Source organism: Pseudonaja textilis, chromosome 14 (genome assembly GCF_049901715.1).
Source record: "Pseudonaja textilis isolate UNSWEBS1 chromosome 14, rPseTex1.2, whole genome shotgun sequence".
NCBI lineage: Eukaryota > Metazoa > Chordata > Lepidosauria > Squamata > Elapidae > Pseudonaja > Pseudonaja textilis.
The window spans coordinates 12,704,299-12,731,751 of NC_142003.1; the positions used below are offsets into that span (position 1 = coordinate 12,704,299).

A 27,453-nucleotide genomic window follows, 5' to 3' on the forward strand; every position below is an offset into this window, starting at 1 on the left:
CAATAATTGTGTTCACACAGGAAGTATAGTGAAAATTGATCCAGCTCAAAAAAAAAGTTGACATTCGATCCCTTTACTCCCCAGACAACGAACCCAGTCAGAATATCTTGCTTTCAGGAGTCCTATACAAATTGTGACTTGGAACATAGCTGGCTGGAAAGAAATGGCTGATAGTGGACTAGTGAGTTTCTTATCTAAAGTTGATGTAATAGCCATCCAGGAAACCTGGCTAACTGAAGAGGATGAATTAGTACAACTCCTGGGCTTTCAGGAAAGAATCAAATTATTGTATTTTACTCCAATTTCATTTTGTTTATTAGTAATGTGTGTTTGGAACTCTGTATTTTTATATAGTCCATGGGCTAATCACTAAACGAAACGAAACAAAACTAAAACTAATCAAGTCATTATTTATTTTACAAAAATAAATCCAAAATGGAGAAGGATACACAACAACTTGGATAATATACCTAATATGGATGCCCTGCCAATTAGTTTCTCAAAAAACAACTACCACTGGGAGGTGATGCCAAGGGTCCTGCGCTAGGTGGTTGGCAGAAAAAGCCAACCTTTCCCTAACCAGTCTGCTACCCATCAGGACAGTAAGCTGTCACTTTCCTGCAAAAAACCCTTTCAAGTCGTTCATGGGTCTGTTTGCACTGTCCACACTGTTCAGCAGGAAGACTTGTATCCTCTGGTGTGGTCAGATGGGGCAGCTTGTTTGACTCGGGTAGGGTGGATCCAAGTCTTGATTCCCACTATCTAGGAAGAACTGTAGGTTGTTAACAACATGGTAGGGTTCTCTCCACTTTGGTTGCGAGGGATCATCCTTTGGACTTCCCCAAAACCCCATCCTCAGCTTCAGGAGGATGAGCAGGCTGGTCCAATCCACTAGGCTGGTTGAGCTGTAAGTAGGCAGAGAGGACAGAGAAGCAGACAACTGGACCACACAGTTTTTGACAATCCCCTCACCCTTTCTATGAATCTAAGTGTAGTAGGGGTGGTGGGGAGAGCAGCGTCCACCAGCGCTATCAGCTAGGGGAGGAATCCCGGGACTCCAGCTGGGCAGAGGTGAGGGCAGCACTGATGGGGATGATCAGCTGGGCGGCAGAGGAAGTCCTGGAGCTCCACCTGAGTTGCGTTGATTGCACAGTTGTCCCGATCACCTGGTCAACTGGGCAATGGGGTGAGTCCCGGAGCTCCTGCTGAGTGGCATGGCTGACCTGGGGTCCCAATTGAGTGCATGGCACCCCACAGAGACCGACTGGAAATTGGGGGGGAGGGGCAGCCCAGGAGGACGGGGATGACAAAGTTTGGTTAGGAGAAGAATCAAGAAAGGAAGAAGGAGAGATGGAGACAGCGCAAGAGAGAGCGAAGAGAGGGAGGAGCAGTGTGAGGGGAAAGAGACAGAGGAGATGGGGAGAAGCAAATGGAGGAGGAGGAGGAGGAAGGGAGGAGAAAAGGGAGAGAAAGGTAAGCATTTTCCAGCATACCCTGTCACCACCCCACCTGGTCCCTGCTTAGTGGGGCTGCATGGGAGGCAGTAGGGGCCAGCAGGGGCCAGGAGAGTGAGAGAGAGAGTGCAAGGAGAGAGTGCAAGGAGAGAGAGGAAGGGAAAGAGTGAAGCTAACCAAGAGAGAGAGAGCGGTGAGAGAGCCAGCCAGTGACCAGAGCCAGACACACCAGGAGGACTGCGGAGGTGAACTGAGCCCGGCGAGTAGGGGGGACTGGGTGAACGGTCAGAATAAGAGTTCCTGAGATGCCAGATCAGTGACTGTGAACCAAAAGACCCCAAGTTATTTGGGAGAAAGGGACAGAGGGAGTTGGACTCTTGTGGCCCTTTGGGGGGTAGTGCCACACAAGAATTGAAAGGTATAAGAATAAGGCCAACCATATAAAATTTGAAATGGGCTGACTTGGGGGCGATAAGGAGAATGCAACTTCCAGGTGATGTTCAAATTGGAGGCTCACTACATCTTGAACAATTTTGGAAATGAAAATCAGACCACAGTCAGAGAGGATTACACCCCACACAAGGCATTCCAACCTATGTATAATTTTTTCCCATGAAGCCTGTCCTATTTCCCTAGCATTATTAGTTGGGGAAGGCCACAATCCAGTTAGAAAAGGTTTCAGTAAACAGAGTCCCATGTTTCTCAGTAGCTCAGTGACATCAACTTCTCAAAAATGCCCCAGTGCAATTATAAATACAATCTAAGGTATGATTTAGACTTTAAAAAATAAGGTTTTCATAAAGGACAAATACCTTTTGACCAAATACTATTGAACTGGTGAAAAATTAATTAGGAAGGTATATAACTTCTTACTGAATTTGAAAATGGATAATGAACAAATAAAAGACACAATGGTACAATGGGATTATTTTTTTTGGCTAAAACATAGAATTAGAGAAATGGCAAAACCTATGGGAAAGAAACTATAAATTAACAATGGCAACCTCTTATAAAGAAAATGTGTATAAAATGTAAATAAATGGCATTTACCACCGGCTAGGTTAGCTAAAACATTTTAAAATATGTCTAGCAAATATTGGAAGTGTAATTAAAAAATGGGCACATTTTATCATATGTGGTGGACCTGTGCAAAAGCAAAACAATTTTGGGCAAAGATACCTAGGTGGCTAAAAGAGATGATAGGGAAGCATGAAGATTTTAAACCTGAATTGCTTTTATTAGGTATACTATCAGAAAAAAAAAATGATAAGAAAAGTATGTACTTAGTATTACATGTCTTAACAGCAGCAAGGATTATATTCGCACAATGGAAAAATGAAGATATACTGTGAGTTGAAGAGATAGTCAAGAAGATACTAGATTGTGCAGAAATGGATAGATTGACATTGAAAATTAAACAGAAAGAAGTAGAATACTGTCAAACATGGAATCTATTTTACCAATTTGCTTGTTAAGCAAATTAAATACCCAGACAACACAATGTTTATTGAGCACTAAGAAATGTATTTAATAAAAAATCAATTTTTTAAAAAATGCCCTGGCGCTGCTCCCCATATCTGAATTCCACACAGGGTTTATTTGCTCCCTTTGGGGTCGGCACCTCACACATTCTCATGCTACCCCTGCAGCGTCCATACCATATATACTCCTGGGCATACAAACAACCACGCTGTGTAAACACCCAAGAATTTCTCTTCCATGTGAGTCATAACGTGGAAATATCTAATCACATTTCTAGCTACAGTTCCTGGGAGAAATGTAGAATGAAGTAAGCCTTATCAGCCACCAGATGTCAACGTAGCTCTCCTCAACTTTGCTCAGGCTTCTTCAGCTGAGTGTAAACTGGTCTATCAGGAAGTTCAAAGGAGGGCACTCAAGGCAGCTGTTTCTCTCTCCAAAGGCTGGCGTGCAACAGCCGTAGCTGTCCCATCTGCTCTCCTGTTTCCTTTGGCTAGTTGAGTGCCTTCCCTGGAATGGGCCCTAACGTGTATTACAGCTACTTCAGCAGAAGCACCTCAACTGCTTTTGCCGAGGCTAAAGTCTCTTCTGATGTTTGATCGTTGCCTCCTTCACAGTTAGCAGTCCTCTTTCTTTCCACAGAGCTCCATGTGCCTGCAGGACTCTAAAAGCTTACTTGCTGTCTGTATAAGTGCTGATTTTCTTATCCTGAGCCAAATGTTAGGCTTTCATGAGGGCAATCAGCTTGTACTTTCGAGTGGAAGTATTAAGGGGAAGAGGGTGGACCTCTTTAATGTCCCACAAGGTGACTACTACATATCCAGCTCTTCCTCCGCCTTGCAGAAAGTCAGCACCCGCCCACCCCCATAGAGAATGAAATATTTTGGGGAATATTAAAAAGGCAGAATAGAATATTTCCCTTAAAGGAGAAATGGGGAAAAATCTTAAGGGAGGCAGAAACCAGCACCAGTCTCCCTGTCCCAAGCAGAAACCGAGGAAGCCAACTTTTAGAAATGCAGATTTGGTAATCCGTTCAGAAAGACTGGGACGAACAGAAACTCCAGGTAAGCAATTAGGTTGACAAGATTAACTCAGACAAACACCTGAGATTTGCATTTCCCCTTCTACCTATAGAGCCAGCCATGACCCCATAGGAATCTGACAACAGCCGTTAGAATATTAAAGGACATGTTCTTGCATAGGAACAGGAAGCTCAAATGCAAAGCCCAAAGAAGGTATAAAACCCACCCTACTCCCAACTCCATTTTGTCAGCTGTCTCAGAATCACACGCTGTTGGTGGTTCTGTTCATCAATAAACCGACTTTCTTTCCAATCAGCCTCCACCCCTTTCACACAAAACTGCTACCATCTATATAAAACTCCTCATTGGGTTTATCAATGGCTTGATCTTTCAGGTCAGGTTTGCTGGAGTAAACTTGATCAATTATTTACATGCAGCCATGTGTTACTTCCTGTTCCATTTGGGGTAAAGGAGTGGCAGGGTTTAACTTTGCACTCTCTATCAAATTCATGTTTGGATTCTCCAAAGGGGGAGCCAACCTATTTCCAGTCAATCAGTGGGCTCCACTTCCAAAAGCTCCACCACTTCATGTGGACCTTGGACCTCCGTCATTCACCCCAAAGTCAAGGAAACCAGTGGCAACTGCAGCCCATAGGCTGGCCGGCCATCCTAATGCCACCAGATCTATTTGCTTAGAGGAGTAAGCCACTTTCCATCCCAAGACTCAGGTTTGGGGGTCAGAATTCCAACTGCAACTTCCAACTACTCATGCACAAACAAGCAGAAGAGCTTAGTAAAATCGGGGAGTCTCAATGCAGGAGTGGTTGACATTCATTTCTCAATTCTGGTAAAGGTTTGATGGCATTCTTTACTCCAGGATAAACTGCTCATAGCGTCCTTCCTTTGTGGCTTCATAAAGCGGTTTCATAATCTGGGATCCAAATGCAGCAGAACCCAGACATTCCCGCAAATCCCCAAAGCCGTTTGAAGGTCCTGGGTTCAGCCACATGGCTGATTGCCTCTGTTCTCTCCCTGAGTAGCTGCCTTTGATTCTGTGAAACTTAAAACCCAAGTATTTTACGGAAAGTTGGACCAACTGAGCCATTTCTTGGGACCCCTTATAGCTACACGGAGCTAGATAACTCAGCAAGCCAATGGGGGCTTCTTTCAGTTATCTTCAGTGGGCTCCCCAATGCCATCCACATTTTGAAGGACTGCAGGCATCTCATTGGGGGCACCATTTCCCATATCACTTTTTAATGCAGTTCCGAAACTAGTAGGGCTATTGTGAAAGCTGTGGAGCAGCACCATCCAATACATTTACATTTTGGTCCTTGTATCAGCTCTTCCAATTCAAAGGCAAAAAACCCCTCTTCTGACAGCTTTCAGCTACCAGGATGCAAAAAAAGATCAAGTACTTTACAAATACTTGTCTTGAGAGGACAACATTGCAAGGAAGGTATTAGGGTTGGGGTTTTGGGTGATGGTACCCTTGTTAAACTCCCTGAGATCCTGTATAAGTCTGAAGGAACCATCTTGACAGGTGAAATTGTTGCATTAAAAGGGAACCGACCTTCTTTTATATTGTGAAAACTTCTGGATGAAGAGTTGCAACCACCACCTCAGGTTTACAGGATGGAGGGTGGTATAGTTCTATCTTTCAGGGTGATTGAAGCTGGCTGAACATTCTTCACCCTGCCTGACATCCCAGTGGCCACCGCATCCATGATTTCTGCCATTATTTGGGTGTCAGTGAGAGTCAATGGTTGTTCAAGAAGAGGCAACATGGTTCTCCATGCCTCATGTTTGGGAATTTTCAACATGACTTCTTCAAATGCTACCGTAGCTTGCAATTTGCCTGGGATGAGCCTTCCCAACAAAGGAATGGGGCACCCTGGCATGTACAGAAACTAGGGTGCAACTCTTTTCCTTTCTAATTTGCTTTCCACTGGTTGGAGCAGAAGGATTTTGGGGGGAGTTACGATAGCGGCCCCAGTCAGAGGCTTAGCACCTACGTCTATTAAAAAGGTTACATTGAGTCTCGCCAATTCATATCCACCAGGGACTTGGTGAATGGTAGAGGCAGCACCTCTTACAGCTCCAAGTCCTCTCAGTCTTTGTCGTGCCCATCTCCTTCACCTACACTCTCCCTGGGCGCTCCTTCTTCCAGTGTCCCTTCTTTTTGCAAATACATCGATTCTTATGCTGGCCAGTGGCGTGAACCCCCCCCCCTTTCTCTAACGTTAAGCCCTCCTCGCCCACCTCTTGCGCGAGACCCACTACCGCCCCCTACTGTCTTAATGCATCAGTAAGAAACATGGCACTCTGTCTCCACCTGTGTTCATCTGTCTTTTCTGACACTTTGTCTCTGTTAACAAAGACGTCATAGACCTTATATTAACCAGTTGAGATGTTGGCATTGCAGCCGCTCCATCAGCTTTTTGCAGTTTCCTTTTAATATCGTCACAACTTTGACCAATAAAAATCAAATTAATCATGAGACGGCTGGGTCTTCCAGGTCAGAATAAGTTTTAAAGGCTGCATGAATGTGCTCAAAAAAAGCACTGGGATTTTCATATTTCTGTTGATGAACATGATAAATCTGAGATACGTTCTTTTGTTCAAGCATCCCACCCATCTGAAACGCCCCCAACAGATGAGTCAGGAAAGCTCTCAGCCATGTCAAGAGCTATGTGGGGATTCCATTCCGGATACCATTCCATGTAGGAAGAGGACATCTCTTGTCCAGGGTTTGCACCTCATGGTGTCTCTCCTCCACAACCAGTTGGCATTCTTCCTGCATGATCAAGACGCCAAATAGGGCCTGTGCACTGATGATGTTACCTAGTTGGGTAATGAAATGCTTTCAAGAAGACAACTCAGAGAGCACCAAGGACTTCTCATTTCAAACCCGAGCTACAAATATTCTCCTTTAAGGGTCTGTACATTTGCCCAAGAGGGTTACGAGTTATACAAATAGTATAAAAATAGGAAGGCACATTATTTTTCCAGTTATGAAGATCAGACATTGATCTACATCAGACATTGATCACTATCTGGAACAGGTTGTTGTTGAATTGCAGGACCAGTTGTTTTAAAAAGCATTGTAGATTCTGGACTTGTCACATGTTGACTAAGTAGGTTAGTGGCATCTCAAGGTAAATTTGGGGCAGCAAGGGAGAAGGGGGTCAGGATCTTGACCTGCCCCCCCTATCTGGGAAAGTTATCAGGAAATTTTCTATTCCCTCTGAATTCTTTGTGGGTCCTATCATTGAGGCAGCAGGATCCAGAGGAGGTGGATTGAAACACACATGTTCTTCCTCAATCACCAGCATTTGCTCCCGGTCACCTTTCATTGTCACGACAGTCACACAATCCTTTTGCCAATCAGGGCGTTTATAAAGAGCCATTTACAATTATAAATGCTCCATGCAGTCCTTGTGCAGAATAAGATTAAGTGTAAAGAACCATATTATAGTACTGTACTTATTGAACACATCTGTGTTGCTTGACTGTATAGATCTTGCCTTGAAATCTTTGTGAAATGATGTGGATGCCCCAAATGGGAATTGTGATTTAGATTTTAGTTCTGTAGCTGAACAAAAACTAAGTACATGTAAGGACTTTTCTTTTAGGCTACACCTCATGTCTTACACATGAAGTTCCTTTTGAAAATAGCAGATGAAGTTGTGAGACATGCTTTGGATCAATTAAGTTTTTACCATGAATAAAGAATATTATTTTGATGGCAGAGTCCATAGCTACATATGGGACTTAACCAGGATTTGGATGGTAACTTCTAAGACAGTCACATAACTCTTGGAATCCTATGGTTTATACTCATGTCTCTGCATCATGACACAGGCAAGAACACAAAAATATATTATTTTTAGCCTGCAATGCCTGAGCATGAGTTTGATCTGTGGTTTTCTTGGCATGGCTAGTTACTGGTGGCGTCACAAAGATCCCATGGAATTCCCATTGGCTGAATGCCACTAAATAGTTACTATTAATAAATGGTCAAAATTGGGAGCGTCCTATCAAATTCTGTACCTGTCAACAGTGGTGTCCCCCAAGGCAGTGTTCTAGGACCAACTCTCTTTATACTCTAAATAAATGACCTCTGTGATCATATAAAGAGCAACTGCGTTCTTTTCGCTGATGATGTAAAGCTGTTCAATACCACAGACAATACTGCTACCCTTCAAAAAGATCTTGACTATGTGTCAGAATGGTCAAACAAATGGCAACTTCAAATCTCAACAAATAAATGCTCTGTGCTACATATTGGCAAAAAAAATCAGAAAATAAAATACAAGCTGAATAGTCAATACCTTGTTGATGATCCAAGCTCTGTAAAGGACCTTGGAATACTCCTCTCTAATGACCTAAGTGCTAGAGCCCACTGTAACTACATAGCCAAAAAGGCATTAAGAGTTGTTAACCTAATCTTACATAGCTTTTTCTCTGGTAATATTACACTAATAACTAGAGCATACAAAACATTTGCTAGACCAATACGCGAATACAGATCATCAGTCTGGAACCCACATTATGTATCTGATATTAACACATTTGAGAAAGTCCAGAAATATTTCACGAGAAGAGTTCTCCACTCCTCTACTCATTGCAGAATACCTTATGCCACCAGACTCGAAATTCTAGGCCTAGAAAACCTAGAATTATGCCGCCTTTGTTCCAATCTAAGTATAGTATATAAAATCATACATTGCAATGTCCTACCTGTCAATGAATACTTCAGCTTCAATGATAACAACACAAGAGCAAACAATAGATACAAACTCAAGGTTAATCGCACTAAACTTGATTGCAGGAAATACAACTGGAAAGCCAACACAACCCAGGTGGCCAGAAAGGCCCAACAGAGACTCCATTTTCTCAGGGTCTTGCGAAAGAATAAAGTGGAACAACGACTGATCCACCATAGAAAGATTCCTCCCACATTGCATGACGGTGTGGTATGCTGGCTTGACAGCCACGGATAGAAAGACATTACAGAGGGTGGTGAGCACAGCACAAAACATCGTGGGCTGTCCCTTGATACCACTAGATGACCTCGCTAGGGCTCGCTGCCTTAGAAGAGCGAGGAAAATCCTCAGGGAAGACTCATACCCCAGTCAGCCCTTCTTCACTCTCTTGCCATCGGGAAGGAGATGTAGAAGCATTGCCAGCCACACCAACAGGCTCAGTTTCTACCTGTGGCTGTCAGGCTCCTGAACGGAAAATAACTGCATGTCAACATAGTACGATAGACTTGCGGGGCTGGCACATTGTGCAACAAGGTCACTTAGTGTAATGAGATTGGGACTGGGTTAGGGACTTCTCTCCTCACTGTCAGTTGTGTTGGGGTGTGTGCATGAAGGGAGCTCAGCCAATCTCACTGTACACATATTGTATTCTGACAATAAAGGTAATAATAGCAAGAGTTCCTCCATTACAGACAAGAAAGAGAAGAATAAATGAAGCAATGTTGTCATTCCATATGTTGTAGGAATATTTGAAAAACTCAGAAGGTTTTTCAATCAATACAACATACATGTACAGTTTAAAACCCAAAATACATGAAGGCAGAAGCTTGTCTCCCCCAAGGATAAAACACCCAAACACAAATTGAGCAGGACAAAACCATCAGGACAAGATTTGGTGATCCAACGGCATTTGAAAGACAAAAGTCACTCATTTCAAGACAGCAAACTCCACATTTTGGATAGAAAGGATAATTGGTTTGAAAGAGGGGTAAAAGAGTCTCCATCTACATTAAAATTGAACAGGCCTCCATCAACAGAGGGGGAGGAATAAGACATCACTTATCTCCTGTTAACATCACAGTCCTTTCAGCAATTCCAAGAAGATCCCACAACCCTATGCACTCTGATTCAGGTGACTCTGAGGGCACAGATAAACCCACAAGTGGCCTCAAGGGCTCCCAGAGAGAGTGCTAACAGAGTGCAAAGAAATACAATAATTCCATCCCTCCCATCCTGTCAGAACCTATCCCCCCCACCATCCATTCAGAGCTGATTAAGCTTCTTGAATGAGAAACAAAACATCTTCTTTGTCTTCAAGGAAAAAGTAGTCCAGTTGCCTTTCAAAAAAGCACCTTTCAGACACCTAAGAAAAGTTGGTTACAAATAGCAATATCCCTTATTAGTCCTATTGAGTCTAGAGAGGACTTGGACAAGGGTTCTGCATCTGATGCAGAGGTGGGGCCAGGACCATCTGGGAGTGAGGTGCTGACTCTGGAGCCTCTGGAGTCTGGCAGCAGCGAGGCAGAGGAACAAGGGGAGCCTGTTCCCAGTGCACAGAGCTGCTAGAAAGCAAAAACAGCTGAGACAAAGGGGCGACTCGGGAGTAAAGCTTGGAGGTGATTGCCCCTCCCATAAGGGATAAAGGAAATGCAAAGGTAGAGAAACCTTTGCAGGAAGCAAAGCCGTTCGGTCTGTTCGGATTAATCCTTGAAGCTCTGTGTGGACTTTGTACTTTGGTTGGTTTTTTATAGTTAATTTGGCATTTTAGTTGTTGGCAGCAATTCAAAGGAAAGAAAGGTGGGTGCTTATCTCGAGAGACTGTTTGGGACTCATTACAGGCTGGGAATGAACATGATTCCCAGTGTTGAAATAAAACAAGAGTTGTTTTAACTAAGCGTGTGCTTCATTCTCAGGAAGCCTTGGTCACAACAGGCAGAAAATATTATTAGCTCACTTCCTTATATCCAGGACGTGGCATATAAGCTGTGCTCAACCAGGGTCCGCAGGATTGTCTGGGATGCTACACTTCCACTCCATGACTTGTTTTCCATGTTATCTTCTGGGAGGAGGCTTCACAATATCCGAAAGAAAACAACTAGATTCTGTAATAGCTTTGTGACATGTAGTATCAGCCTTGTTAACTCTCAAGGCTCGTCTTTATGGTATGTGATGGTCTGTGATTAATGTATAAGTTAATATGCTTTATTTTCCTTGTGTTCTTCAATACCCAGGAATAGGTGTTGTAGTGGGAAAGTGTCGCCACAACAACTTTTTATCTGCCTGACTGGCTCAGTAAAGAATGGGAAATGAAATAAGTCCTGATTTGACAAAAACATCAGAAGGCTCTTCCTCAACATCTATATAACATTTGGTAATTTTTAATATTATTTCAGTTACTAGGTTTTATTAACTTTGTCCTTTATTAGTATCATTTAAATATTAGATGTGTTCCTGTTACCTCCCAGGAGTTGGACAACTTGGACTAAGAGGAAGAGGTTCCAGTTGAACCATGGAATGTTAGCCTAAGGAGATACAAAAGTAAGAACAAGGCTGTTCTGTGAGAGCAGCAGTGGCAGCGGTCGATTGATTTTGATGATGTCAGGACTCCTAGAAAGCAGACTGGAGACTGAACAACATTGTTCTATTAGGCGTCTCTCAAAGAAAGAGAGTAAATCTTTCATTGATCACAGCTGGCTGTAGCCTGATTTAAGAAGTAGCTCTGACTCATGTTCCCTTTGGTGGAAACAGTATCTGATCTCTGAATCTTGAATGATATCCCTATTTGTGTAAGAATCCGTGAACCTCTAACTTTTGGACTGATTGACAACCCTGACCCAGCTCTTGGAATTTTGGTCTGACTTTGGACTATTCTTCTGTGTGCTCCTATTTCAAAGCAATTCATTCAGACAAACATCGGAGATTTGGTTCTGGTTTGCAGGCTATTATCTCTTGAACTTGAGTGAACTAAGAAATATCAATTATTTGTGGGTTGCAAGCAGGACAGTTTATTTCCAGTCCTAATTAACTCTTGCTCTAATGTCTCTTGTTTTTCTTTCATTGTGGTATTGTTTTTATTTGAGACTTTGTTATCTCATTTTTCAGCATTTCCCAAGCATCCTGAACTTTTTCCTTGTAGGATTTCCTGCATGAAATCCTTCCTTTTCTTAGTTTGTTTACGTCATCTCTCTCTCAAAGTATAAAATACTAGTCTGACTTTGTTCATTTACTTGTGCTTGCATTATGTTGTTGAATTTTAGTATGACATGGTCAATCTCCCTCAAGGTTCCTACAACTTCTACTATCTCAACCATTTTGTTTTTATGAATAAGAATGAAGTCCAGTACAGCTCCGGAATAGTTCTAGTTCCCTCCTCTATCTTTTGGGTAACAAAGTTGTCAGCCAGGCATATCAGGAATGTCATCTGCCATTCACTGTTTCCCAGTTGACGTCAGGATAGTTAAAGTCCCCCTTTACTGCTGTGGTATATGTCCTGCACACCTTGGTTAACTGATCAGCAAAGAGTTCATCTATTTCCACAGTTTGATTGGGTGGCCTGTAGTACACAACTATAGCAGTATCATTTCTTTTCCTTAATATTTACCCAAAGGCTTTCATCCTTGGCATCAAATAATCACTGAGGGAAATCCGGTGTAATTTCTCTTTCTGCAGGTAGTGATGTTCTTCTCCATTCTTGTTGTTTTTCTTGTGGCCATTATACAAAGGAACCAATATCAAATGCACCGTATTTCTGCAAGAGATCAACAAGTGTGTTGAGTTTGTCATAAAGTATATAATCTACTTTGCATTTCCCAATAGATTATTTAACTATGCATCATGATAATCCTTTTGTGTAACTTATTTTTCATGTGATGGTTAGAAATTGTTTCTGACAATTTCTATGTATGTAATTGATTTCATTATTATGAATGGTATATGTAAACATTAAATACATATGCCTTCTGCCACTTTTAAACATTTGATTGTAAGCATTATGTACAGTATATATAAATACCGTACTACTGTTCAAAAATCAAACAAAAATGACATATTTGTCAAAATGTGAAAATAAATTGGAAACAGTTCAATTTTAATCAATATTTTTCTGGAAATTAGAGTAGATTGCAAATCTTCCCTAAAAGATAATCTAGGAACATTTCTGGTCTACCGCCTGTAGCCCACACTCACCTAAAAGACCAACAATCATTGCCACAAATTAGAACTTGTAAGAGTAGTGCATGACAACCCAGTACAGTGATGGGACTACGTTCCTCTCTGTAGGTGAATATTTATTTATTAACTATATATGCTGCCCATCTCACTGTTAAGTATATATAACAAAGCACCATACTTTAAATACCTGTTGTGGACCCGGACGATGGCCACCCCCCCAAGGCTTAACTCAAGATTTAAATAACATTTCTTCAAACCTTTGCAGATCCCCTGTGGTGACATTGCAGCCCTCCGTGGACCACAGCTTGAGAACCACTGTCTTAGCATAAAGCCAAACATGTGGATCCATAATAATAATGCCATGATAATCTAGAAACCCACTGCTAGTGAAACTCTAGTGGTTTAAAGAATTGGCTCTGTTTATTTTATTATGTGTGAAATTCAAGAGGGTACTTTAAAAAGTATACTAAGAAATGCAGATTATTTTAAAGGATGCTCTTTCATATTGCTGTGCAAAAAGCTTTTATCCATTCACAAAATAGCTTCCATCAATTTATGGGAATCCCACAGTATTTGCAAGTTCCTGTAACCCATTCTCACAAAATGATTTTTTTTTCCTTTTCAGGAGGGCATAACCAAAATCATTGCTGCATTCAATCATCATTTTTTATTTAATGCATTCTAAAAATGAATATTAAATGCTGTTTAATATTTTTGTATTTTTGTTTATATCTTATTTAATGATAAATAATAACAATAAATCTTATTAAAAATGCATAACTCAGGTCGGTCTACTCATCTGGACAGTAGGTTAAAGGAGATTTAGGTTTATGATCCCATCCCCGAAATTGCTCAATACTGAATTTGAGAGGGATTTATTTTTTTCCACAAAGGGCTGCTTTGTCTACCCCAAAATACAAATCAACAAATAATTCAAGCAAAGCAGTGATCATTTATTAAGGGTGGTAGTGGTCAAGTCTTTCTATAGGGTACAAATAATACATACATTTAGTGTATGTGCTATGTCAGAGGGCAAGAAATGAAACAATAAAAGACATTATTTAGGTGTTCTAATTGTTTAAATTAAACAATAGAAAACATTGATCCTAGTGACATTCCACAAGTGGAAAATTTATGGGTTATATTTCCCAACTCCAGATGAAAGACCAGATGGAAAAATGGGGCTTTCTCCCAGAGGACAGGAGTATTTACTGCAAACGTGGCACTATTTAAATAACTATCCATCTTTGACAATGCCCCCTTGGACCAACGTGCACACAGAATGACTTGCTGGTCAGAAATATCCCTGTCATCAATCTGCCCCAGCACTGGGCTAGAATTATATAAACTTATGTTTTTATTTTAAAAAAATTACCCTTTAAAATTTAAATTAATAATTTCCCCCTTGCTAGTTCCTTCATTTCTGACACAAGACGAGATGAGGAGATTTCCCAGCTGGGTTTGCATCTTTCTTAAAGCCTGAAAGGATGTTCAAGGCAGTGGTGAGATTCAAATTTTTTTACTACTGGTCCTGTGGACGTGGCTTGGTGGGCGTGGCAGGGGAAGAATACTGCAAAATCCCCGCCCCACCCCACCCCACTAACCTGCTTTCCAGCTCCCTTCTCCTGGGCAGGGCGACCAAAGGAGACCCAGCCGATCAGCTGGGACTCAATGGGAGGCGGAGAAGAGATGGGGGCAGGGGCAGTCAGAGGTGGGATTTCCCGGTTCTCCAAATGACTCAAAATTTCTGCTAATACCGGTTCTCCAGAACTGGTCAGAACCTGCTGAATCCCACCCCTGGTTCAAGGGCTTTCAGAATACTTTGTCTATTGTGTAGTTGTGGAAAAAGGCAGTTTGGCCTAGTGGCGAAGGCAAAGGCAGGAGTCAGGGAGTTTCAAGTCCCACCTTAGCCATTGAAAGCCGTGGGGTGACCTTGGGCCAGTCGCTCCCTCTCAGCCCAGCTCACCTCACAGGGTGGTTGTTGTGGGGAAAGTAGGAGGTGGAAGGTGTGTTGGAGAAGTTTGCCATCTTAATTGTTATAAAAAAATAATAACAAAGATGATATACAAAACAAAAGTTCTCACCTACCTAAAATTCCAGGTAGCAAAAGTATCTAAAAGTCTGTTGTGTAGAAAAAGCAAAATCCTTTGTTTGTTCCAGGTGTCAGGAAACAAAGAATTGGGGTTGCAAGGCAGGATATTTTTTTTGGGGGGGGGGTAGAGGGGGAGGGCTCTGGAACCCCTTCCTGACCCGAAGGGCTGCTCAGCCCTGGGCGAGGCTCCTTTGGGGGTGCTTCTCTCCCCAGGAGCCCCCAGGCTAAGGTCCCCACAGCAGAAGCCCCTCTGGGGTGCTGGGTGAGGGTCTCCTTGGCCTCCCATCTTCCTCCTGCTCAGAGCTCCAGGCCGCTCAGGTGAGCCAGAGGCTCCCAACTGCCAATTCCAGGGAGGTGCTTGGAAGATAACTGCCATGCCAGGCTGGCGGGTTGGTTCCTTGAAGGTTCTGGAACAGTCTGCCATAGCAGGATGGCTGATGTGATGCCCACAGTGGCCAGAAACACCCTGCTTAGTGCCCTAGAGGAGAGGCGGCGGCAGCAGATGAAGGTATGAGGCGGCCAGTGGTCCTGAGGTGGGGGGTAGTGCCTCTTTTTCCAGATGTGGCCGTCCTTTTGGGCCCTGGCATCACAGTCTCAGAGGGTTGGTGGGTTTCGGTTTGGCACCGGGCCAAACCTTATTGCACTTACTGAACCCCACAGCTTGGTGGGTTGTCAAAACCTAGCCAGGAGGGTTCTGTGGAGCTGGCCCAGTTGGCCGTATTTTGGCTGAGAGGGCTGCCCCACTGAGTCTGTGGATGGGAGACCACTTGGAGATCCCAGGACTGTCGGCTAGACTGGAGGACCAATCCTGGAGGAAAACCATGCCTGGAAGCCAAGTTTCCCCTGGCTACCTTGCCCTGTTTTACTCTCATCTTGAAGGTTCCTCTGACCACTTGGGTTTCTGCCGGGTTTTTCTCACCCTCTGGAGATGTCCTTGGGGCCTTTTCTGCTGGTCAGTGGCCATCAGAAAAGCCATTTGTTCTTTTTCATTTTCCCTGCTCTGGCCCAAAACACAGTTGTGTCCAGCTGCTTCTGCACAAACGGAGAAGACAAAGGGGGCTGCAATGTTTCCTGAACACCTCTGATCTGATCACAAGGCTCATGTTATAAGGTGCTAGAGCCGGGGTCTCCAAACTTGGCAACTTTAAGACTTGTGGACTTCAACTCCAGAATTTCCCAGCAGCAGCTTTAAGTCCACGTCTTAAAAGTTGTCAGGTTTAGAGAGACTCCTGCATTAGAGCATGTAAAACCATGTGTATAAGGAACATGGCTTATGGCCTAGCATCATGGCTGGATTTGACTCAGGTTAATCAGGGTGCAGCCACCTAATCCAGTGTGCAGGAACATCTGCAGGACATAAAAAAAACCCCAAGATGATGGCTGCCACCTCTTGGGCCTTCATCCATGGGGTAGCAACCACCATCTTGACTTTTTGGGCCCTCTCCTATTCAGGCATGTCTGCCATTGGCTTGGATTTGCATGGCACATGCCCAGAACTATAAACTCACTACAAATTGCTATAACCTTAGACTAAAATCCAACTGCTTCCTTAATGGTTCAGTGCGCTGAGGACAGAGAGAGGGTTGAATCTCCAGATTCTGCCTCCTAAGCTCTTTGTTTTCCCTTTTGAGCACCCAGCTTTCTTTCTAGAGTTTTGGTTTTTCTATATCCTGTGTTTTGATGGATTTTGGGGAGACATACCAAAATATTTATAAAGATAAGCGATGGATTATTTCTGCAACATCGGACTGTTTGACAGAGTTTCAAATAGCGGGGAAAACCAAGCCCTAAAGTACGGAGGCTAAATCTTTTGGCGCTTTCCCCCCCACAGAAATTCCTGCTTCACCGGCTGATCTTTGTTGCAATGCTGCGAGAAGATGCGAGTGAGGGTGAAATCACAGGTATTGCAGTCAGTCTCACCATGACCTTCGAAAGACGGAGCTTCCCTTGGACGCTCTTAGTGAGGGAAAGGTTCCAAGATCTTAATGAAATCGCTGCTTGCCCTGGGTCGTCCTCTTCCATAGCGCTCTGAAGCTCCCCAGCTGGCCAGATTTCCCCAGATGGGGAGGCTTTCACGGGCCTTGTCTGGCTGAGGGGAGGTCTGCCTATCTCACTCTCACTCTCTCATCTCCACTGAAGACCAGCGTTTGTCACTGTGAAGACGATGCTGGTGATAACCTTAATTTTGAATCCTGCCCTATCAGGTAGACCAGACTAAGGAACAGACCCCGTGTAGACTTACACCTACTTTGATCAGAACAACTGTAGTAACAGTGCCTTGCAAGTCTGAATGAACTTGTGATGACCCAGGGTGGGATACAAACCAAACCCAGTCACAGAAAACAGGTGAAGCCCCTTTTAGTCCTTCACTTGGCTTCCAAGCTCTGAATATCCTTGACTGAAGACCAATTACTCCCACGCAAACAGTTACAAGGAGGGGGAAAAAAGCAACACAAACCAGGCAAGAGAAGGGCTGGAGGACAGTCAAGGCCCTCTCCTCCCGAGTAGACCATGTCTCTCCTTTATCCTCTCCTCCCTGTGTGCCCTAGGAGAAAGAGGAGATGGGCCTGGGTCCTCCTCTGACTGCCCACCCAGCCTCTGCCCTTCCCCAGCCTCCTCCACAACATCCGGAGCCACACCTCACCTCTGCTCCCTGGGTCAGCTGTTCCTCCTCTCCCTCAGAGTCCGACTCCACCGGAGGCAGGACAGAACTTCCCCTTGTCTATCTTCATGAAAACTGGAGGGGGGAGGCTGTCTGGGGCGTTTTTGTAATCCCCTTTGTGGCCTGGGCTCAAGCCTCCTGTATTTCATCCTTGCCTTGCTGGTGGATCTCCCCTCCGTTCAAGGCCATCCCCTCTCTTCACTGCAGGTGGCTTCTAAGGCAGATTTATCCCAGGGTTCAGCAAATCGTATTTAAACCAATACCTAAAGTTTGTCGAGTCTGTTTGTTCACATGCAGCAGAGGTGGGGAATTTGTGGACCTCCAGTTATTGCCTAATCACAAGGCCCAGAAACCACAGCCAGCATTGCCATTCTAGTTCAGCAGTCCCTGGAAGGCTAACCCAATTCATAACTGCCCTTTTTTTCATCACATGCCCAATTGTGCAATTGCTTTTTGAAACAGATTAATCCATTAGTATGATTGTGTATGTCGGAATCATCGGGCATGACACTCGGTCTCCTGCACAGCCTATAGGCAGGTGCAGCAGATCCTGCTGACACCCGTGAGAAAGCTGGGAACAAGCCCCGACCAGCAGGCACTGGACCTTTCCTCCTGCCCCGTCTGCTTTTTTTTGGGGGGATTCTGAGCTGATCTATTGATCTTTCCCACTTCCTTTTTAAAGACTATCATGAACAGCTTTTCCAGAAGATTTCACGATCCCATTTGGGGGAAGCAGCCTCCGGGGTCCTTCTCATCTACTCCCAGAGCATACTCCACATTCTGGAGGTAGGTCAAGCAAATATTTAAGAGTATCAGAAGAAAATGAAAAACCCTTTAGCCGAATTGTGTAGTTTAGTTGAAATGCCGATAAAACCTACATCCAATTTAAGCATCAATCCGTAATCAAACATACTGAGTAATACAGGCACAAGATAGTTTGATCACCTGCAGAGTTAAGAAAATCCCTCACCAGAAGTTTCTGAAAGCATCACTTCCAGTACAGAATAACAGAATTGAGTGGAAACCCCTTCAGAACTTCATATCCTGATGCTCTTCCCTTCTCCTCAGGCCTCCAGCGGCACCCTCTACCACATCCTCATGGACCTGGCCCTCTTTGAACAACAGGGAGCAGCGTAAGTCAAGCAAGTCCACCAGGGAGGAGAGCTGAGGGGAGGCGGGGGGCAGGGGGGCATCTCAGCCACAAGGCAGAGGGACTTCTGGAAGATGCCCAAGTCTCTCTACACAGTTGGAAAGTTGGACAGTCTGAAGAATGGACGATGCCCTTGGCTGAAAGATTGCACCGAATGACCATGTCTTTATATATATTTATCTGTGCTTTTATTATTACAAAATTGCAAGGTGAAAAGTAAAGTTTAAAAATACAGTTATAGTAAGTGAATTGCAAGGTACAAACCGATAAACAGAGCATCCCATAACCTCTTCACCAGTACTCACAGATGGGTGATGGCTTTAAAACAGCTAAAAGCAAAGCCAAAAAAAACTAAACTAAGAGAAGCAGCAGCAGAAAGGAGAAAGCCCAGCAACACCAATGGAAAGAAAAGCCTTCCATCACTCCCAGCATTTGGGTGTGTGAATAAGATAGGGAAGAACACTTCCTACTAGCACTGAGGATGTTACATAGCTTGGTAATGAAAAGTCTGCAACAAAACATCCAGAGAGAGCAGCAAAGAACCCACGACGAGAGAAAATGTCACCTTATCTAAGGGGTGGGGAAACTGTAGCCAATCAAAGGTCACCAATTTACAGTTCCCAGGCAATTTGAGTGCCCTGGATGGGGGGCATTGGCATCTAGCAAATTCTTGAGGGCATCAGATTCCTCAACCCTATTTTCAGACACAGGTGAAAGCACACCTGGGAGGTTCAGCCAGGAGAGGAAAGTTATGAACTCCGTAAGACCTGTGGTTGGATCAGGAACAGGCTTGGTCTGATTCACAGGGCGAGGATTTATGAGCAGGGAATTCAGAGAAATGTTTAGATTTCTCCCTTGATCTGGATAGCCCACATGACAACCTACTGAAGGTTCAACATCCAGTTGGAATAAAAACATCCTGCATCAAACCTGGAAGAGAAAGGGGGTTCGCTCGTCACTGGAAGGATCCTGTCTTGAGGAACTAGTTGTTAGGTTCTCTGAAAAAGTTCTACTTTCATACTGCCTTTCCCCAGCTGCTGAGAAGCTTCTTGTAGATTGTTTCCGCTTAGTTTTTATCCTGTTTTTATCTTGTTTTCATAATTATTGTAAACCACCTCAGGAGTTTTAGAACAGGAAGCGCTATATAAATACTTGGGAGGCAACCTCCCACGCCCCTGGGCGATGTAGTCAGTGCCTCTGATGTGACCCCTCATTGGTAGGTAGCTACAAGCCTTAAATATCTTGATTTTGATACAACATGGCTGCAAGTGTGTGCACAATGTGTGTGCAGAGACCTATGGGTTTAATAGGGTTTCTTTCTCCCTTTTAGGGCTTTATTACGAGATATTAAGATAATGGTAATGTCTCATAACATCCCCACCAGACTTTTCTCACAGTGGAATGCCACCAAATTGGAAGTCCCTGTAACTTTGGAAGATGTTACCCAGAGCCAAACCACAGAAGAAGTTATTACTGAGTGTCTTACACTTATTCTCAAGATGGGAGTGTATCTTGCAACACTCAAGGTGAGAGCAGATCCCTTCATCTCTCTGGCATCAGGTTCATTTTCCCAGGACCAGCATCTGATCCAAAATAGACTTGCCTGCACATGAGGATAATGCATTCCAACAGTGGATCTCCTTCATTTGGGACAAAGTTGGTAGAAATGTACATTTCTGTAGCCAGAAGATCTCTCCAGCTTTTGGCCAAGACTCTGAGATGCCGTAAGTAGCACACCAAATCCTGGTAGATCAAGAAATTTGGCATTTCACTTGCTTACACCTCCCTGCTTTGGTCAAGATACTGAATGTCTCCTCCATTTCTTCAGAAGCCAGTTTTTTCCCGTGTTTTGGCTAGTTAACAGGCTTGCAGTTCCAATTTTGACATATTCTAAGTTAACAATGCCAACATGTAAGGAAGAACTTGGGGACATACATGAGATAGTGCCAAGGGCACGATGGGGACTCTGTTTTTAGTTTCTTACTTGTAATCATTCTTAGGGGTTCTGATGCATTGATGTGATTTCATTTAAAAATATTGATTTTCTTGAAAAAGCCACTATCCTGGTCATGGAGACACAGGATCTGGGTTCTCTTGTGTTTTGTTTACAGGCAGGATTATTTTAAAAAATAGGATCCTAGAAAATATATAGATGTTACCTAAGCTTAAGTCAATTCTGCACAATCCAAATTGGGAGCTTCCTTTCAGCTCCCAGTCCCTATGCTTCAATCTGTAAGTTTATTTTAGGCCAAGCTTTGAAAGGCCAGTCTTAAGAGCAGCACTGGATAAAACAGAAAAGCCTGACCAAGTCAATGCACACACTAATTCCAGACAAATGCCATGGGATTAAATCTGCTGTGCTTCCTTTCTCCTCTCAAGATGGGCAACAAAGACCTGGGCGAGTGCCTCCACACCGCTGTGCCGGAGCTGCTGATCCCAGCAGAAACGATCCAGTATTTGTGCAGGAGCCAAGAATGTTTGAGCCCGGCAGAATTTCTGAAGATGTACAAGAAGCCTTTGCAGCCACAAATGGATTCAGGTAGCTCTTCTGCCCAGAGGGGAGTCCCCCAAGGTGGACCAGACAACCCCCAGCCCAAAAGGAAAGTCTCCCTCCTCCGCCAGGCTCCAAGGCAGCTCCTGGTCGACAGGAAGCTTCCACAGGGCTCCACTGGGACCAAGCAAGTCACCATTTTTCTAGAAAGCTGTAGATTCTACTTGAAACTGAAGACGTAGAGAGATGGTTTATGCTTGGAAAGCTGGTGCTTTGCAGCTTAAGTGCAAGGGCCTCCCAAATAGGCAACTTTAAGGCTTGTGGACTTCAACTCCCAGAATTCCTTAGCCAGCCATTAAGAAAACCCACCCTGGGTGAGGAATTTTGGGAGTTGAAGTCCACAGGCCTTACAGCTGCCAAGTTTGGAGGCCTCTATTTTAAACACAATTAGATGATCTTGGCAATATATTCCATTTATCCTTCCATCCCTGCCCCAGCTTCTTTTTAAGACCCCAACATCTTTCAGTTAAAATTGGGTGGGTGGATGGAGAAAAGGGAGCCTCCAAAGAAAATGTTCGATGCAAAGATCACGGCGTAAGAAAGGGACTTATTTTAATCGTTAACAAGGTTGCTCAATGAAGAGTTACAAGAGATGCCCCTAAATTACCTATGGCCATTTCAAACTAGGATGGCTGCAGGGGCCCAGTGGTCATCCGCCCTAATGACCCACCACAGGGCCACTGCAGCACCCCCTCCCCTCCCCTCCCCTCCGCTTGGGCCTCCTCCACACATGCTAATCACGCCCCACATTATTTCTTCATGTTGGGGAAGGAGGGAGGGACAAAATGGCAGCAACTGCTGGAATTGTTCCCTCACAACCAGCGACAGGGATGCTGCAGGGCTTCTCTCCCCACCATCCCATCCCACCAGGACCATACAGCGCTTGGCCCTGTTCCCTTACACCTACCTTCTGAAGCTCTCCGGACTTGGTGCCATGGAAGGCAGGCAGCCCATGACATCCCCGGGCCACGAACATGGCAGCCATTTTGTGCTGCCTGCTTGTGGGCGGGGAAGAAAAATGGTGGCTGCCAGATAAATGGATCCCTTTGCTGCCTTAAAGATGACGTCTCCACAGCTGTGCGGAAGCTTCTGAACAAGCATTGCGCTGACCTTGTGCAGTGGCGACCCAAACACAGTTGCTGTTTTGTGAATTAGAAAGCACATAGCCCCAGACAAAATGGCACCCACTTCAAGAACTCCACCATGCAGCTAGCAGCTGTCAAGACATGCAACCGTAATGGGCAGGCTCCATGAGTCTTGAGGACAACCTATAATTACTAATGCCGAGAGCCAAACCTTTAGCCCAACCATATTGAAAAAGCTTTGTGCATGATACTGGTAGTCCTGCCTTAGGACTAGTCGCTGAGCGACCATTCAAAGCTACCACGGATCTCCCAGAAGATCCTCATGACTCGGTTCCAAAGTTCTGACAACCAGCCCGCCTCCCCCAGTCATATAGCTGAATTTTGGGCACTTCGCAACCAACTTGCATTTATGGCCATCCGCAATGTCCCGAAGTTACAAGACTGCAATTTATGTTTTTGATGAAAACAGGTGGTTCACTTCTGGGTTTTGGCAAAAATGCCCCATAGGGAACAATGGGTTTGTGTAATAGCTGCCACAAAAAAGATTGTAAAATCAGGTTGGTCACATAATGACCAAGTTTACAACCATCATGATTTATGACTGTAATAGGCAGGCTCCCGGGGATAATGGAAAAAGAATATATGAGAACTTGCATCCAAGTGCATCTGAAGTGGGGAGCTTTGGGCAGGGGCTGGGAAGGTTGGAGAGGCCCACTCTCAGCCTCCTGGTCATTCGACACACTCCTACAGAGTGAACACACACACAGGCACACACACACTTTAGCCAACCCGAGACATAAAGGGAACATGTATGCACAATCTGATTAGTTCCTGGAGTCCCTGGAGGGAGAGTGCACACGTACACACAGTGTGCATGCACCAAAGAAAATACAGGTGCTCTTCTGGGTATTGCTTGTAAAAGTGTTGGAAAAATAATGTTTCTTTTTTCTTCCACTTCCCTTTCTCCTCCCCAGAAATAGTATGGCCTACTCCTACTCATATGTTTACATGAAATCCTACAGAGAAGCTACCTATCAATGTGTCTAAAGATGCATTTACAAATCCCAAAGTCCTGGGATGGAGTTGGCCCGAGAACTTCATCCATGCAGAGGGAAAACAAAGCAAGCAATAAAGTTGTCAGGAGGACTGGAGAGTAGTGTGCTGGCGTTCTTTCAAATCAGGGCTGAGAGATTAGTGACTCTCCAGAGTTGTTGAACTTCTCATTCTTTGGGTCTTGACCCCTTATGACTAAAAGTAATTGGGTACGGGAGAAATTAGAGGCAAATGCTTCTTGGTGGTCTATACATCCGAGCATCTCCCAGGTTCTTGCCAAATTATTCCCTTTTTCTTTTTTTCTGGGGTGACACTGCTTCACTTCCCAAGCAATTTCATTCACTGGTGAATTAGGGGAAAAATACAGTTCTGGGGTAGGAAAATTACAATAAATTGGTTTAACAGTGACAAAAAAAGAGAATAATTTTACTCGGCAGATGAACTCAACAAGATATCCAAAATAACTTTCAAAGTTCAACTCATTTATAGCAATACACATTTTCCAGAGTTCAGCTAGACAGCAGCTGCCTATGGAAGTTACAGAAACCAGAGCAGAAGGGTTAATACAAATATCTATGAAAAAAAAGGGGTAAAGAACCATATTTTAAAAAAGAATAGCACTGAAATGGTTAGAGAGACAGTACATTTCCTTCTACAGTGTCGTCCATCAAGGCACAAGAATACATCTATCCACCATTTAGAAAAGTGACCGATAACCAGCAGTCATCTTCTGCACCTGTAGCAATTTTTTGGTTCATACTTTTAACAAAGTCTGCAGCGTATCGGAGATAGCATGTCTCTTGCATGCGTCTCTTTGATACGGGCAAAGAAGAAGAGCTCAACAGAGGTCTTGAAAGGGTTATGATTTCCATTACACATGCATTGCTTTGGATTCTTCTCAGAACTTTCTGGCAAGGGCCGTCTTGGTTAACAGCAGCAATCAAGCTTCTCATATAAGGTTTAGCAACAGCCAGAACACCCAATGTTAGCTTAGGCAGCTTGGTCTCAGGATACAGGTCATTAAACTCTCCTTTTAACGATCACATGTCTTCTCAGAAGACATGAGGCAGGCAGTGGTACCATTCCTACTTTGTCTTCTTCTTTGTTTTAAAGCTCCTCACTGTGAATCCTGGACTGGTTAGGTTTTCATTGGGATAGAAAAGGCTGCTTTGGAGTGATTTTATTCTTTTTTTACAAAGCAGTGCTTTCAGTATCATGATCGAGATCAATCCCAAGGTGGTTGTGTGAATTCTGATTCGGCGAAGTCACCAATTCTGAGGCAGGAAGTTCCACGCCAGGGATGCTCCGTGATTGCTCTTTGACTTCGGAACTGGTATCTGTACAGAAAAGACATCAAACACACACAGTACAAATGCTGAAAGGTAACTCAGGGCTTGCTGCTAATCCATAAGACTCTCCCTCGGTTGCCATTATGAGGCTAAAAGGACTGAGTTCAAAGGAGAGCTGGAATTACAATTCAGCGTCTTGACTTCAGAATCCCCTAACAATGTCCTTTTATCGTGTGAGCCATAATGGCTAGAAACTTTGTTGTGGAAGGAGCCTGACCTTCTCAGAGGTGACAGGATATACCTTCACCTTAAAATTTCAAATTTGAGCAGCAGAAAACAGAGAGCTTTATTCTCAGACACCCAGAGGTGGCATTCAGCAGGTTCTGACCAGTTCTGGAGAACCAGTAGCAGAAATGTTGAGTAGTTCAGAGAACTGGCAAATCCCACCTCTGACTGGAGATTTTACAGTATCCTTGCCCTGCCACCCCCACCGAACCGGTAGTAAAAAAAAATTGAATCCCACCACTGCAGACACCCAAAGTTTCTTTACGTCATTCGTGGAAACCAATTTGTCACAAGCTGGAAGTCCAACTGTCAGGACCCGACTAGTATAAACTTAGGTAATTCTGGAAAAGCACAAACTGCTTTAGTAGGGAAGCATAATCTGACGAAACAGGTCAATGAAAACAGAATTTTGTTCATTTGTCTAAATTTGCCACATTCTGGGCAAAGGTGGTTGGGCCTGGGGCTTTAGTGGATCTGCAAAGAGTAGAACTCTATGGGACCTGGAAGTGGGCAGAGAACCCATTAACACAAACAATTATGTTGTAACAATTTGGGAGAGTGGGACTTGCCTGTCTTGGCTACCTAGCTCTCGTCCCCTTTTCAAAATCCAAGAAACATGAGCACACATTAGCTAGACTGTTTTTACACTGGCGACCACCCTCTTCTCCCCCCTCCCTCAATGAAAAGGTGAAAAGACATCTGACATGCAGGTGGGACTTCATTTCCACAGGCGTGCAGCCCCAGTGCGATGAGGCAAAGGTATCCTTTCCCTTTCAACGCAGAATGACTGCAAAATGGAGTTGCACTTGCTCTTGTGCATGTCTTCACCATCGGAGATGTAAATCCAGTCACGGCTCTCCCTAGTAAGTTCTGTTCCTGACAATCACACGTGCAAAGTTTAGACGGGCACTGGACGGGCCCTCACTTGACTCTTAATGGAAGAGCTTTAAGGACCCCCAAAGTTCCATGGGCTGGATGAGGGTTGCCACTAGCGCACAATGGGGCATGAGGCAGAGCTGGGGATCGACCGAATTGCCTGCTTTTCAGCCTCTGTTGATGGGGTGGAATGTTGTCTGGATTCCCAGGAGGGAGAGGCTGCAGGCCAGAGGACCAAGAGGCAGGGACTATGTTTAGATAGTCTGGTTGGGATGAACAGGGTCAAGGCACCTCCTCCCTAGATGTTCTTGAGATTGTCTTATATGATGCAAGTAGTTGCTCTAGTTTGGCAAGATTTCTGTCTGCAGGTGAGGGACGATAAAGGCTCTAATCTGCTCTTCACCAGAAAGATGCTTTGGCTGCTGTATCTTCTTTCTAAGTTAAGGTCACCTCCAGCAAATTAGGCAATATTTGGAGCTGAGTCTCTCTACACATAAAAGATTAGACGTCACAGTTGCCAGAGCTCTTGGCTAGCAATACTGCGATTAGGGCAAAAGAATGCACACCGACTTGCTTGGGGCAACGGCCGCTTATTCCAAGATCACACTGAGTTTGTATTTTATTAGGAATTCACCTGAGCTTCCAATCCATTCAAGAGGCCTTTCTCTCAGATTCTTCTTACCCTGCATGTTTAAGCCCTGTGCAGCAACGGAGGTGCCCTGTTACACTATCAGGGAACAGCAACCAGTGCCAGGACTCGCATGGACCGGCAAGGCTGCACTTAAGCTTTTTGTGGGAGAGAACTCAGACTGAAAATTCCTCAGCACAAGAGTGGAGGGAAGAACAGTTTACAGGTGCCTCTCTGTGTGCACCTTTTACTTCTATCTGGACATGCTATGAAGCTCTGAAGATTTTGAAAAGCAGAAATTCATTCCAGTGTCTGCTGATGAAAGGTTGACAAATATGGATCGGGGAGGGGCAGTAGACCAGGACACATCCAGGGAATGCAATAAAATGGAGATCAACATGACAAACAATGGACAGGCATCACTCCTTTCACATGCAGGATTAGTCCAGGTGCAAGCAAGCCAGGTTACGGTGACCAGTTAGTAAGAAACAAAAGCAGCATCCATGATTAGGCAACATTTGCAACATATCTGGCCAATCGGAAGGCCTCAATTTCCTCTTACCATTTCCAATTTCAGTTCCTATTGAATAAGGCAGCTCAAACATCTAGATTATTTAATAAAATTCTCAATTAGAATATTATTTGCAGATATATTACAACCTAAAGGATTCAAAGGGTTATTTTGGCAGCTGAAACTTGCTTTGTTCCAGTGGCCCTTACAATTCTGCAAGGATTCTGTGGATCAATATGTTAGAGTCTGTTAAAATTAAGAGATGGGCATGCGCTATTTCATTCTGCCAGAAGTCAAGACTTTGTTTGTCCTAATATGCTGCTTAAAATTAACATTAAGCGTTATTAAAAAGCTGCTTAAAATTAACATTAAGCGTT

The 27,453-nt window shown here is 44.0% G+C and overlaps 2 protein-coding genes across 8 annotated transcripts in view; one reads left to right on the forward strand and one right to left on the reverse strand.

The window, feature by feature from the left end:
• Positions 1-1,347: 1,347 nt before the first annotated feature.
• Positions 1,348-23,693, forward strand: TEX47 (testis expressed 47). 2 transcript variants are annotated; one of them, XM_087912599.1, is made up of 8 exons: positions 1,441-1,473; positions 14,307-14,396; positions 16,818-16,887; positions 18,331-18,434; positions 18,717-18,781; positions 20,129-20,324; positions 21,178-21,337; positions 23,409-23,693. In XM_087912599.1, the coding sequence occupies exons 2-8, from the start codon at positions 14,382-14,384 to the stop codon at positions 23,444-23,446; spliced, it is 648 nt and encodes a 215-aa protein (XP_087768725.1). In that variant the 5' UTR covers positions 1,441-1,473; positions 14,307-14,381; the 3' UTR covers positions 23,447-23,693. The 2 variants fall into 2 exon arrangements, with proteins under 2 accessions (XP_087768724.1, XP_087768725.1); XM_087912598.1 differs by lacking the exon at positions 14,307-14,396 and having other exon boundaries at positions 1,348-1,473.
• Positions 23,694-23,948: 255 nt separating this feature from the next.
• The window catches only part of ARHGAP17 (Rho GTPase activating protein 17), a 69,783-nt gene continuing 66,278 nt past the window's right edge, over positions 23,949-27,453 (reverse strand). For 3 of the 6 annotated variants that reach the window (XM_087912579.1, XM_026704004.2, XM_087912578.1), the window contains 2 exons: positions 27,128-27,170; positions 23,949-24,824 (listed from right to left, as the gene is read on the reverse strand). In XM_087912579.1, coding sequence (XP_087768705.1) covers positions 27,163-27,170 — 8 coding nt within the window. In that variant the 3' untranslated portion in view covers positions 23,949-24,824; positions 27,128-27,162. The remainder of the gene's footprint in view (positions 24,825-27,127; positions 27,171-27,453) is intronic. The other 3 variants (XM_026704006.2, XM_026704003.2, XM_087912577.1) reach the window with 1 other exon arrangement.